An 11854-nucleotide genomic window follows, 5' to 3' on the forward strand; every position below is an offset into this window, starting at 1 on the left:
AGCCTGATTTCGTGAGCTGTATGTGAGGCGGCCTTTTACACCAGGTTCACACATACTCTGCTTGCAGTGCGTATGCAGTCCATGTGCGGTACGTAAGCAGTGCAGCAGCAGCACGGACTGCTTTCACACAGGAATCTGCTTCTGATCCGTGGCTGTTTACCACAAACACAACATTTGTCCATTATTTTGATTTCAAATCCAAACGTTGTTTCTGAAAATGCTTTTTCAGCATTGTGCAATCCAAGTTCATATTTACCGCAAACAATGCGCTGTCACTTTAATTCAGCACGTGCAGCGCTGCAATAGACTCGGTGCGGAAACGATCTCTGCTCTGCTGCAGACGCACCGCTACTGGAACGCACTGCCGGACCGCAACCGTGTGCAGTGTGAACGCTTTATAAACCAGGTTTATATCTGAGAGCGCGCGTCCGGCTTTGTGCGAGAGCAAAGGAAATCCACGTGCGATCGGGGAGATTCGCGCTCTCGCATTATATTAATCTACCTTCGCGCTACAACAATGCACTCTCGACATTTGTCATTAAAATATCGCCAAATGAAATCCGTTAACATGAGCGCGGAAAAAATATGCACTGCAAACGGAGTATGTGTGAACCTGGCGTTATGTGTGTGCGTTGCGAGTGTGCATACCATGAGCGCACAGTCTCCAGGAGAGCGCGTGAGTGCTGAATGGTTAAACACAAGAATTAAAAAGAAATACAACTTTAATGACGATGCGACACTGCCCCGGTTGTGCTAAATTGATAATTCCTGTGTCAACTGTGCAGCGTGCAGCTCGCTTATAGTGCAGACACAATGTGATCTGAAGCAATTTGCGCATTTTGAGAGAGAAAGAGAGAGCGCGCACGGTGATTAGATTCACTCACGCTGTTTGTGAAATTACGTCTCACGTAAGGTTTTCAAATTACTTTAATTCAAGTGATTTAATGCAGAAATATGAATTGTACCTCACCTTCAGCATTATAATTGTTGTACCCGCGCCGGACAGAGACTGAGACTGTGCCGCTGCATGTCGTGCCAAACCTCTGACGGCAGACACGTCATCAGCTTGAGATCGTTTTATTTGCTATCTTTGTTTGCTATTTATAATTGCAGACCAAAGGACCATGTTGACAACAGCAAACCCCTGGAACATCTATTCTGAATCATCAAGCCTTCAAACCTCAAGCCCGTTACGTTTTAAACAGACCTTCACCCGACCAGAGTGATAATACTCAGCACGGGTTCATGTTAGCCTGGCAGAAAGGCTTTTAGCGAGATAAAAACAGACACTGCTAATAGATGCCTGAGTGCAGTCTCTGCTCAATCTTGGTGCCCATTAGCAAGATAATAGCATCTTTCAGCAGAATGCAGCTCTGCAATTAAACACGACGGCCTTGAGAGAAGTGCACTGATCTGACTGAGGCTCTGCGCGTCAGCATTAAGCTTCTGCCTTTGCACATTTATTGCATAAACCATTTTCGTCCGTCTCGGCTCTTAGATGCACACAAAGGAGAGGGTTAAGGAGATGAATGGCGACTAGGCTGCTGGACGAAAGGTCATGCCCTCAGCGCAGAGTAAAAAGGCACTTCCTGCTGTGGTAAATGCCAGTCTGCTGCTCTGGTCATGCTGTTAAAAAAAGAAGCATATGTTCCATGAAAAAAGGTGTTTTTTTTAGCACAACAACAAAAATATATTTGAATGGATAGAGGAAATAGAAACGGGCTTCGGCCCTGACACCAGAACCAATTATGTTGCTAGCAGACCTATTTCTGGATTGACGGGTACAGAAATGCATTTGAAAACCTACAATTTGGCTCTTTGCTTAATGATTCTTCACAGCTATACTGTATATAGTCTAGTATACAATGAACTCATAGACATCAATGATTCTTGGAAGGGATAGAAACAGAACTTAGCAGTTTCTTAAATATCTGCAAATATATCTGTTGTGAGGTTCGAACTGAAGCTTGTAAAATCCCAATTTTAAGCCAAAATATGTGGGAGGACAAGTAAAATTTTCAACAAAGTCCACAGGGAAAAAAAATCTAGTCAGGCGTAACACCATGTACTGATTGATGCTACAAGCCTCCAGCAGCAAGCAGTTTGTCTCTCCACACTGAACGTAAAAAAATCGGAACGTGAAAATCTGAACTGAACTATGACTCCAAAAGTGTCAACATGAATGATATACCCCAGCCAAACATTTTACCATATGCTTCCTCGACCCCTAATTCACATACTTGTTTCTCAGAAAAACAATGCTACAGCCTGTTATTCTACTTTGGAATGTGTGTTCCGTGTCGGAATGTCTGTGTTTTGGTCAGTGTGATTCCGCACACCAGAATTTACCCAATAGTATTTCAACACTGTGGGTTGCCAGTTGGTGGAAAACACAGCATATTGCAGCTATGGAAGCCAAAAAATTAACTGAGTCAGCGATCCCAAACCTCCTCCTGCCCAAACTAACTCAGCTCTCCGTGCACACCTCCGTCTGTCAGTGGATCACCAGCTTCCTGACAGACAGACAGCAGCTAGTGAGGCTGGGAAAATACACATCCAGCACCCGTAAGATCAGCACTGGAGCGCCTCATGGTTGTGTCCTCTCCCCACTGCTCTTCTCCTTCTACACCAAGGACTGCACATCTAAAGTCCCCTCTGTCAAGCTCCTGAAGTTTGCAGTGGAGATGATCGTGGACTTCAGGAGAAACTCTCCTGAACTCCCCCCACTCACCATCATAGACAGCACTGTAACGGCAGTGGAGTCATTCAAGTTCCTGGGCACCACTATCTCTCAGGACCTAAAGTGGGATACTCACATTGACTCCATTGTGAAAAAGTCCCAGCAGAGGTTGTACTTCCTTCGCCAGCTGAGGAAATTCAACCTGCCACAGGAGCTGCTGAAACAATTCTACTCTGCCATCATTGAATCCGTCCTCTGCACTTCTATAACTGTCAGGTTCAGCTCAGCTACCAAATCTGACCTCAGAAGACTACAGAGGGTAGTCCGGACTGCTGACAATCCGTCTCATGAACACTTAACAATAACTGTGGAACACACACTAGTTATACACTCATACACTTATTTATCTAACACTCATACTTAGTCTACATTTCAATTTTGCACTAATATATCTGTACGTACAAAACTATCTATTGTAATATACCTGTAAATACAATTGTCAATTTGTATTTTGTATTCCTTATTTACTTGTTCTATATATATTTTTTTTTATCTGTGTTTTTGTTCCGTCACTGTCATTCTGTTGCACTGTGGAAGCTTCTGTCACGAAAAAAAATGTGAAATATGTATGTGTAAACATACCTGGCAATAAAGCTCATTCTGATTCTGATTCTGATCACAGATTCTACCCAACCTAAAAAGCCTTGGCATCCATATAAAAAGCTCTATGACCAGAAGCATATTAAAACGTGGATAAATCAACTCATCAACTTGCAGTGTATGGATTGTCAGCTTCCATTTTCAATTGCGCTCGTTCCTGTTGCATGTCCTCAATCTGGCAACCCGCTTGAGCATCCAGTCTGATGATGAAGGGGCAGGAGAAACCACTCTCTCCAATATTTTGAGCTTGACTGCAGGACCCATTTCAACCGCTAGCTATCAATATTGCATACTGCACCTTTAAATGGGCTTCTGTTATTCAACTATTAAAGTAATCAACCATCTTTCAGAAATACCAGTGATGATGACAGTATGGTCACCAACACAGGAAGTGATTTGATATCTTGGACTGGGTGATTTCACTGTATTCTTAATAACATTCAGAATTTATGAATTTGCTCCAAAAGTTCTTGATAATACATATTTTTGATGAATGACGTAATTAAATAATAAATTTGTTAATTGAAGTTGTCAGTTTGAACTGATTCATGTAAATATATACATGAATATAATTTTTGCTACTGAATTTTAAATTGAATACTAACATCTTTCATAATGTTCTTATACTTGCAAATTCATGAAACAAGGGTGGAACATTGAAGGATTGAGTCTTTAGGAAACTTAATATAAAACATGCTAAAATCATTAATATTCACTCCCCATCACCTCTAATTTTATACTGGTACTAAAATCATGATGAATAATCCATATGTTGGCCAGACCTAACTGTATCTTGGTACTGCTTTGGTGAATTAAAATTACATAGAGCTTATGAACACGCCCTAAGGATTTTGGGGCCCCCTGTTGGTCAAAAATTGTAAATATTGGTAGAATAATTACCATGCTTAAATGAATGATTCTGCCACTCTGCCTGTTAGCTTAACTCTGTAATTTTGTTGTTGATCATCCAACCTTGTTTTTTCCCTCATTATTGTGTGTGTGTGTGTAAATTCCTGTATCATCTATATAGTAACGCTTTCTTTCTGTCTTTTTTTACAGTGATCTTGTTTTGTATGGCCGCCCTCATATTCCCAATAGGATTCTACATCAATGAAGTAGGGGGACAACCGTACAAATTACCCAACAACACAGTGGTGGGCTCCTCTTATGTACTGTTCGTGCTCTCCATCTTCTTCACAATAGTGGGGCTCCTGTTTGCGGGAAAAGTCTGTCTTCCTGGCTGAGGGGACGTTCCCAGCAGGGACAGCCGGGGTGTTCAAAGTGAGACGGAAGGAAACGGCACTCATCGAGAAGGGCCAACGACAGGGGGTGGTGGTATATGGTAATAACTCATTAAACTGCGAAAGTAAACAGACGCTTACTGCACACACTACATACGAGTGCTCCCCTCCGCCCAACCCGAGCTTCGTTAAACCCGTGCTGTCTTTATGTTGCACCTTTGAGTTTCAACCCAAAGGATCAGGGCTTTGGAGTACACGCAGGCCCGTCCGGAAAGGACAGAGCGCATCCACAGCGACTGCTTCCAGTACTACTTTACTTTGGAATATAGTTCTGTATCTTCTGTTCATTTAAGTTTGCAGAGTTTCACACAATTGCGCCCCCTGCCTTTGTGGAGAGGAAAGACAAGAAACTGGTGGAGAATGCGGGCAGTGACACGATGGACCGGGCGCTCGGTCCATCCAGAGGGACCACAACGGGACTCCCACATTCTCTCTAGCAGCCCTAGAGCTGGGCGGGACACTGCACTGATAAAAAAGAGGGAAAGGAAAAAGGGAACAGTATTAAGAACAATTTTGCTCGCACGCTACATGAGGCGAACACTCCAGGACTGCCGGTCAGGACCCTGCAAGGCTGTGCCTCGCTGTTAAACCTGTTACACGCTCAGATATTGACGGACGCGTCTCTGAATCTGACACCATACCAAAATAAACTCCCGCCTGAGCTTACTTGAGTGTGAGGCGAGTTTAGTTCAATCACAGGCGGATGTATTTGTGCATTGACTTTACACCTGCTCATCTCTTCTTGTTTTGATCTCTGGGTTTGCAGAGCCCTTCATTTGTTTGGTTTGATTTGCTAATGTGCCATAAACCTGTTTTGTTGTATGAATGCTAAGGGCATGAGTTGGGTTTTAGGGAGCACTGCGTGGTATAGCCATTTCAGTAGGTGAAGCACTACAGATGTACAAAAATGAACTCCTTACCTCATTATTTTGCGATTCAGAATTATATTTCCCCCACCATGACAAAATATGTGCCCTGTAAGTTATTGATCACAGACATTTCGTTCAAATGCTACGATCATGGCAAATTATTTATCTGTCACTGAATAAAAGGCGCTCAAGAATGCGTGCGTGTTACATTCGCTCGGTTTTTAAAACGTTCCCCTTTTTGGAATGCAAATGTACTCCGTTGAGAGTGTCTTTACAGTGGAACAAAACCATAAGTGTTTGTTTATGATGGATGTGTGATATGAAGGTTACATTTTGCCCACAAGCTGTTGTTTTTTCATAAATCTTCTCTTAGTGCGTGTTGTATTATTTGAATGTGCTCTTTTGTTTAATCCACTTAAGAAAGGTCATGCTCACAGTCGCCTTTACATTCTTTACTAAATTAGTTTCATTAATGCTTTAAAAGACTGCATTTTCCTAGGAAACATTCATGTTCATTATAGGGATGGCAAACAGATAAAGTATATTTATTCAAATTTTAGGTGATTCTCGTAAATATATGGGGTAAAAACATACACTCTTGGATCGAAGAATTGATAAAAAAATGTTTATAAGAAATTCCCTCCTGCATTCAGGCAAGATGTGTACAATTGCTTTTGGCAAAAGATGTCACTCCGTATCGCACTGGGACCTAAATTAATGTGAACTGTGAGAACGACGGTGGACCGCAGTGGACAACTTGCGTGCTAAAGACTGCTTCTGCTTTGGATATTTTGGGAAACCCATCATAAAATGGAAAAAACCTGCATAATGAAAAGCTATTATTTATGGTTTTAAAAGGGAAGGAAACTAATGTATGAGTAACAGTATTATCTATCAAAGGATGTTAGCAGTCCTTGTGCAAGTTACTGTTAACAGATCCGTATTACTGGCAAGACAACGGTTTTCTCTGCTACTCTTTGTTTCAGTATCTCACTGTACACAATAAAAGGCATTAAAGAAGGCGAACTGTTTGAGTTCAACTGAGCTTTACTTCTTTAGGAATCCGGCTGTAGCGATTGCTCTACTTTCTATCCCGATGGTAAAAATTCACCAAACCTTGCATGCATGAAGAATCTGTGGCTAATTGCATTTTGAGTAATTTTTGGAAGCATGAGATGTATGGTTGCCTAGCAACTACTAGTTAAATTTGCAATATTCAAAACATCACCCGGTTTGAGCTAGAGAAAAATTCTCTCACCAGACTGCTTCTGCTCATGGACTCTTTTTGTCAGTATTTGACATTGAAGTAAAACTAAAAATCCTGAGATTGCTGGTGTCATTTTTGGAAGTGTACTTTTACAAGTTTGCAAAACTGAAATGGATTTGGTAAATTAAAGGGTTAGACTGTCAATGCAATTCAGTGAAATGTAACGTTAAAGGGTTCTTTAGCTTTTGCACATTCGCATTTCCTCACATTGCGTTGGCTGACAGGTCCTGGAGGAGGGTTTTGGAAAGAGGCCGTGTGCTTGAAGAAATAGAGTGATCTAATTTAACTCAAGCAGAAGTTGCTGAAATCATTTACAGTACCTTTAAATATGGGGCATCCCTCATACTAGCACTTCCTTATGAACAATGTTTCACGATGATTAATTAAGACTTTTTTCAGTGTTGTTGAATGAGGTCTCTTAATGTTCGCCAAGGCTGCATTGCTTTGATTGATAGATAGATAGATAGATAGATAGATAGATAGATAGGAATCATCAGATAGATAGATAGATTGAAATCATCAGACATAGATAGATAGATAGATAGAAATCATCAGATAGATAGATAGATAGATAGATAGAAATCATCAGATAGATAGATAGATAGATAGGAATCATCAGATAGATAGATAGAAATAATCAGATAGATAGATAGATAGAAATCATCAGATCGATAGAAATAATCAGATAGATAGATAGATAGATAGAAATCAGACATAGATAGATAGATAGAAATCATTAGATAGATAGATAGAAATAATCAGATAGATAGATAGATAGAAATCAGACATAGATAGATAGATAGATAGAAATCATTAGATAGATAGATAGAAATCAGACAGATAGATAGATAGATAGAAATCATTAGATAGATAGATAGATAGATTGAAATCATCAGATAGATAGATAGATAGAAATCGCATGATTCTTTTATTTTATTCACAGCCTTGTTTAACAGTAAGGAATTATGCATATAGTTAAATAGATAATAAAATTGTTTTTGCAACAACAACAAAAAAGATTAGAAAAAATTGTTTATAAAAAAAAGTGTTTATATCTTCTTCCTTGCAACACATATTCAAGGTTTTTCATCAAATGTGTAGCACACCTGTTCGCAACATGCTGCAGGAAGCGCTAAAGTTCAAAGCTCAGCTTTTATTCATATCCATAAGTCTGAGCAATAATTGCACTGATACTTAAGTTACGCCGATCATGAAAATGTCTTCATACAATGTCAACAAGAGCTCGTGAGCTCCACGACAGCGCTGCACTCGTCGGTTGCTATGGAGACGCCTAACACAGCGCAGCTGTCAGTCACTGCTGAGTTTGAACCATTATATTATATAATATAATAGATTATATAGATCAGTGTTTGAACCCCACAAGGACATTCAGTGATTTCTGCGCCGCTCGGAGTCTGTGCAGGTAAACATTCATAACCTTGCAATACCTCACCATGGTAACCGCTCTGTTTCCTGCAAAATAGCATAGTTAGCTCGTTTCTACTGTAACCATAGAATCTCCGTTCAGAATCGTTTCTTTTTCATTCTTTCGTTAAATTAAAACATCGTTAAAATACATGAGCTGAAGACTACATCATAATTTACTAATAATAACAACAATAATTGCATAGTGCTTACAGCCAATACTAAAAGCGCTTTAGCAAACATAAACATAGCAGCAAACAATATAAAGGTAAGATTTAAGTGTTTTTGAAGGAAGTCTCTTATGTTCACCAAGGCTGCATTTATTTGTTCAAAAATACAGTGAAAACCGCAATATTTTGAAATATTACTACAATTTAAAATAACAGTTTTCTGAGTATATTTGAAAATGTAATCGATTACTGTGATGAATTTTTAGCAGCTCCAGCGTCACGTGATCCTTCAGAAGTCATTCTGATTTGCTGCTCAAGAAACATTTCTTATCATTAGTTGTGGTGCTTAGTATTTTTGTGAAAACCGTGATTCTTGGATGAATAGGAAGTTCATAATAACAGCATTTACTTGATGTTGAAATCTTTTGTAACATTACTTGTCTTCATTGTCATGCCTCCTTGCTTTATTCATTTAATATTAATTACTAGGCTATATAAACGTTTGAATGGTAATGTAGGCTACATAGAGACACATTGTAACAAACAATGTAAGAAGAGCACTCTCAATAGTCCGGGGATTGTTGTATGTACTAAGATACATTCATATGATGGTTTCAGGCGAATGAAAACTTTTTTCAGAATGACAAAGACTCTTATAGCAATTATAACTGGATTAACCTGACTACGTTACAGTAACAAACGTCACTTTTATGGGTCAAGTCAGGCAGAAACCTTCAGGTAACAACTGTACTTTTCTATGATAGTGTAGACGAGTGTTTGCAGTATGAAGAGATCAATCCTCCCAAGATTTAAGCATTGCTCATCACAGTACACTGTTATCTCATAGCGCTCGCAGAGAACCTGCAGCACCTGGGAGATCCTGCCAAGAAAAGAGCATCTCCGTATGGAGCAGAAGACAGGGCCTGTCAAGTGGTGAGATTATACAGGTTTCAGCCTTTTGTTTCTGTATTCATCTGTGCTAGATTATAAAGAGCCATTTCTTTTCCTTCATTTTTTCCCTTACATATCTTATTTGAATGGTCTGGAGGCTAGAGAACAGTCCCTGTGAGTCTGGCTTTGTGAGTGATCAGTCCTCCATGGAAATCCCACCGGTCTTCAGAGAAAATGTAATGGCGACTTCACTGCCACCTGTTCACCTAAATTTATTAATGCAGTTTAATAATACTAATAATAATACATTTTAAATGAATAGTTCGTGCCTAAATGAGAATTTGCTCAAATGTACTCTTGAGTTTTTGCTTGCTTCATCAGAACAGATTTGGAGAAATGTTGCATTGCTCTGCAGTGAATGGGTGCCGTCAGAATGAGAGTCCAAACAGCTGATAAAAACATCACAATAATCCACAACTATCAATTATCATCTTGTGAAGTGAAAAGTGTGTTTGTCAGAAACAAATTCCTCATTTAGACATTTTAACCTTTAACCATTGCTTCCTGTTAAAATACAATTATTTTTGCTTTGTCCAATGACAAAGTCGTCTCGTCTGAACCAGGAGAGAAATATGCACAGATCAAGCACTGTTTACAAGTGAAAACAATGGATTTTGATGTGAGAGGACAACAGGGGATGGACTTTTTCACTGGAGGAAGTGTTATTACGGATTATGGACTCACATTTTGCCGAGAAGCGGTGGTTTAATGTTCAAATACCTTAATTTTTTCTTACAAACATGCATCACTTCACAAGAAATACTTGTGGATTATTGTGATGTTTTTATCAGCTGTTTGGACTCTCATTCTGACGGCACCCATTCACTGCAGTTTCACAATGCTACATTTCTGATGAAGAAATAAACGTATCTACATATTGAATGGCCTTTGAGTTCCATTGCTGTGTGAAATCCTCAATCCTGGTTTTGTTGTGAGAGCACACTGCCGTATTATTGACCCGTGAATCATCATTAATACTGAGCTCATGCAGAAGCGGATGGATCACACTGATGCGTATGAGAGCTCAGAGCACTGGCTGGAGTCGAGCGGTCTGGAGAGCTGTGGACTGTCTCTCTCTCACCTCCTGTCACTCTGCACCACTGCTCCTGTGTAAGTTTACACAACAGTAGACTCATTGCACCCTGTGCTGTTTGACTTCCACCCTGTCTACACCGAGAGCAATGTGAATTCTCAATCTAGAATGCTCCCATTATAACTAACAAAGCTGTCAAAAAGTGTATGAAATGATTGCAGATTTGTTTGGCACAGGTTATGTCATCAACAACAAACTCCCCACACGATATCTGTTCAAAATGTTGTTTCAAAGCACGTGAATTAGTTTGGGTCTTAGAAACCAGGTGGTAGAATTATAATTACCTGCTGTTCTCAAAAAAACAGGTAACGAGAATGCAAGCTCAATATTTTATTTTTATATTTAATATAAAATATTTAAATATTTAAACCATGCTTTTAGATTTAATGCACACCACTAATACAGACAGTAAACCTACCATTACAGAAATTTGCATTTAAGGTAGTATTGTGTGGCTTCTTTTACAGTAAGAAAAGCACAACCTTATGAAAAATAAATGTGCTTTATTGTATTGAATGTGCACTTGTAGTGTACTTCAAATCTTAAATGTACTGTCATTGGACATAATATAATATTAATGAAATTAATTTTACTTACAGAGAGCACACTTTCATGACTGTTTCTTACACATTTCTTTAAAAAAAAAGTACACTTGTCAAAAAAAGTTAAACGTTTTATTTAAAAAGTACTTTGCTTTAATCATCTTTTGTCATGCTTTAAAAAAAAGCACTTATTTTAATGTTGACTAAGGCTAACTAATTAAATCACGTGTAAAGTACTTGATTATAATTGTAACTGTAGTGTGTTTTTTTGATATTACATTAAATGTTAATATATTTTAAATGTACTAAATTATCATTACAAATGTGTAATTATTAATATATTTAAAACATGACATTCGAACTCAATAGAAATGACAAAGTATATTTTTGCATGAATTCTTATACATTTGGCAGTACACTTTCTTTAACAATATATCAATGACACTTGAATTATTATGGCATTACATATAAAGATGTAAATGGGTAAAAAAAACGACAACTGAAAAACATACTTTGTCAGAATAGCACTCTAAAGTGCAATTTAATGCATTTAATATAAATGTAAACATGCAAATAAGTGTCAAAACATTAAATTCAGTTCTCACTTAAGTATATTCTTAATATAGTATATGCAACCCTGGAGCACAAAAGCAGTCTTAAGTCGCTGGGGTATATTTGTAGCAATAGCCAAAAATACATTGTATGGGTCAAAATTATTGATTTTTTTTAATGCCAAAAATCATTAGGATATTAAGCAAAGATCGTGTTCCATGAAGATATTTTGTAAATTTCCTACCGTAAATATATAAAAACTTAATTTTTGATTAGTAATATACATTGCTAAGAACTTCATTTGGACAAATTTAAAGGCGATTTTCTCAATATTTCGATTTTTT

At 38.4% G+C, this 11854-nt stretch overlaps 2 protein-coding genes across 3 annotated transcripts in view; both read left to right on the forward strand.

The window, feature by feature from the left end:
• Positions 1–6535, forward strand: part of LOC107717494 (uncharacterized protein C16orf52 homolog B) — a 31615-nt gene extending 25080 nt beyond the window's left edge. For both annotated transcript variants that reach the window (XM_016524260.1, XM_016524261.1), the window contains one exon: positions 4400–6535. In XM_016524260.1, coding sequence (XP_016379746.1) covers positions 4400–4584 — 185 coding nt within the window. In that variant the 3' untranslated portion in view covers positions 4585–6535. The remainder of the gene's footprint in view (positions 1–4399) is intronic.
• Positions 6536–8155: 1620 nt separating this feature from the next.
• Positions 8156–11854, forward strand: part of LOC107717475 (von Willebrand factor A domain-containing protein 3A-like) — a 23241-nt gene continuing 19542 nt past the window's right edge. Inside the window, exons 1-4 of the mRNA XM_016524237.1 lie at positions 8156–8200; positions 9220–9305; positions 9421–9499; positions 10315–10433. Coding sequence (XP_016379723.1) covers positions 9277–9305; positions 9421–9499; positions 10315–10433 — 227 coding nt within the window. The 5' untranslated portion in view covers positions 8156–8200; positions 9220–9276. The remainder of the gene's footprint in view (positions 8201–9219; positions 9306–9420; positions 9500–10314; positions 10434–11854) is intronic.

The sequence above is a fragment of the Sinocyclocheilus rhinocerous genome, unplaced genomic scaffold (assembly GCF_001515625.1).
Source record: "Sinocyclocheilus rhinocerous isolate Xijiao unplaced genomic scaffold, SAMN03320098_v1.1 scaffold393, whole genome shotgun sequence".
Lineage (NCBI taxonomy): Eukaryota > Metazoa > Chordata > Actinopteri > Cypriniformes > Cyprinidae > Sinocyclocheilus > Sinocyclocheilus rhinocerous.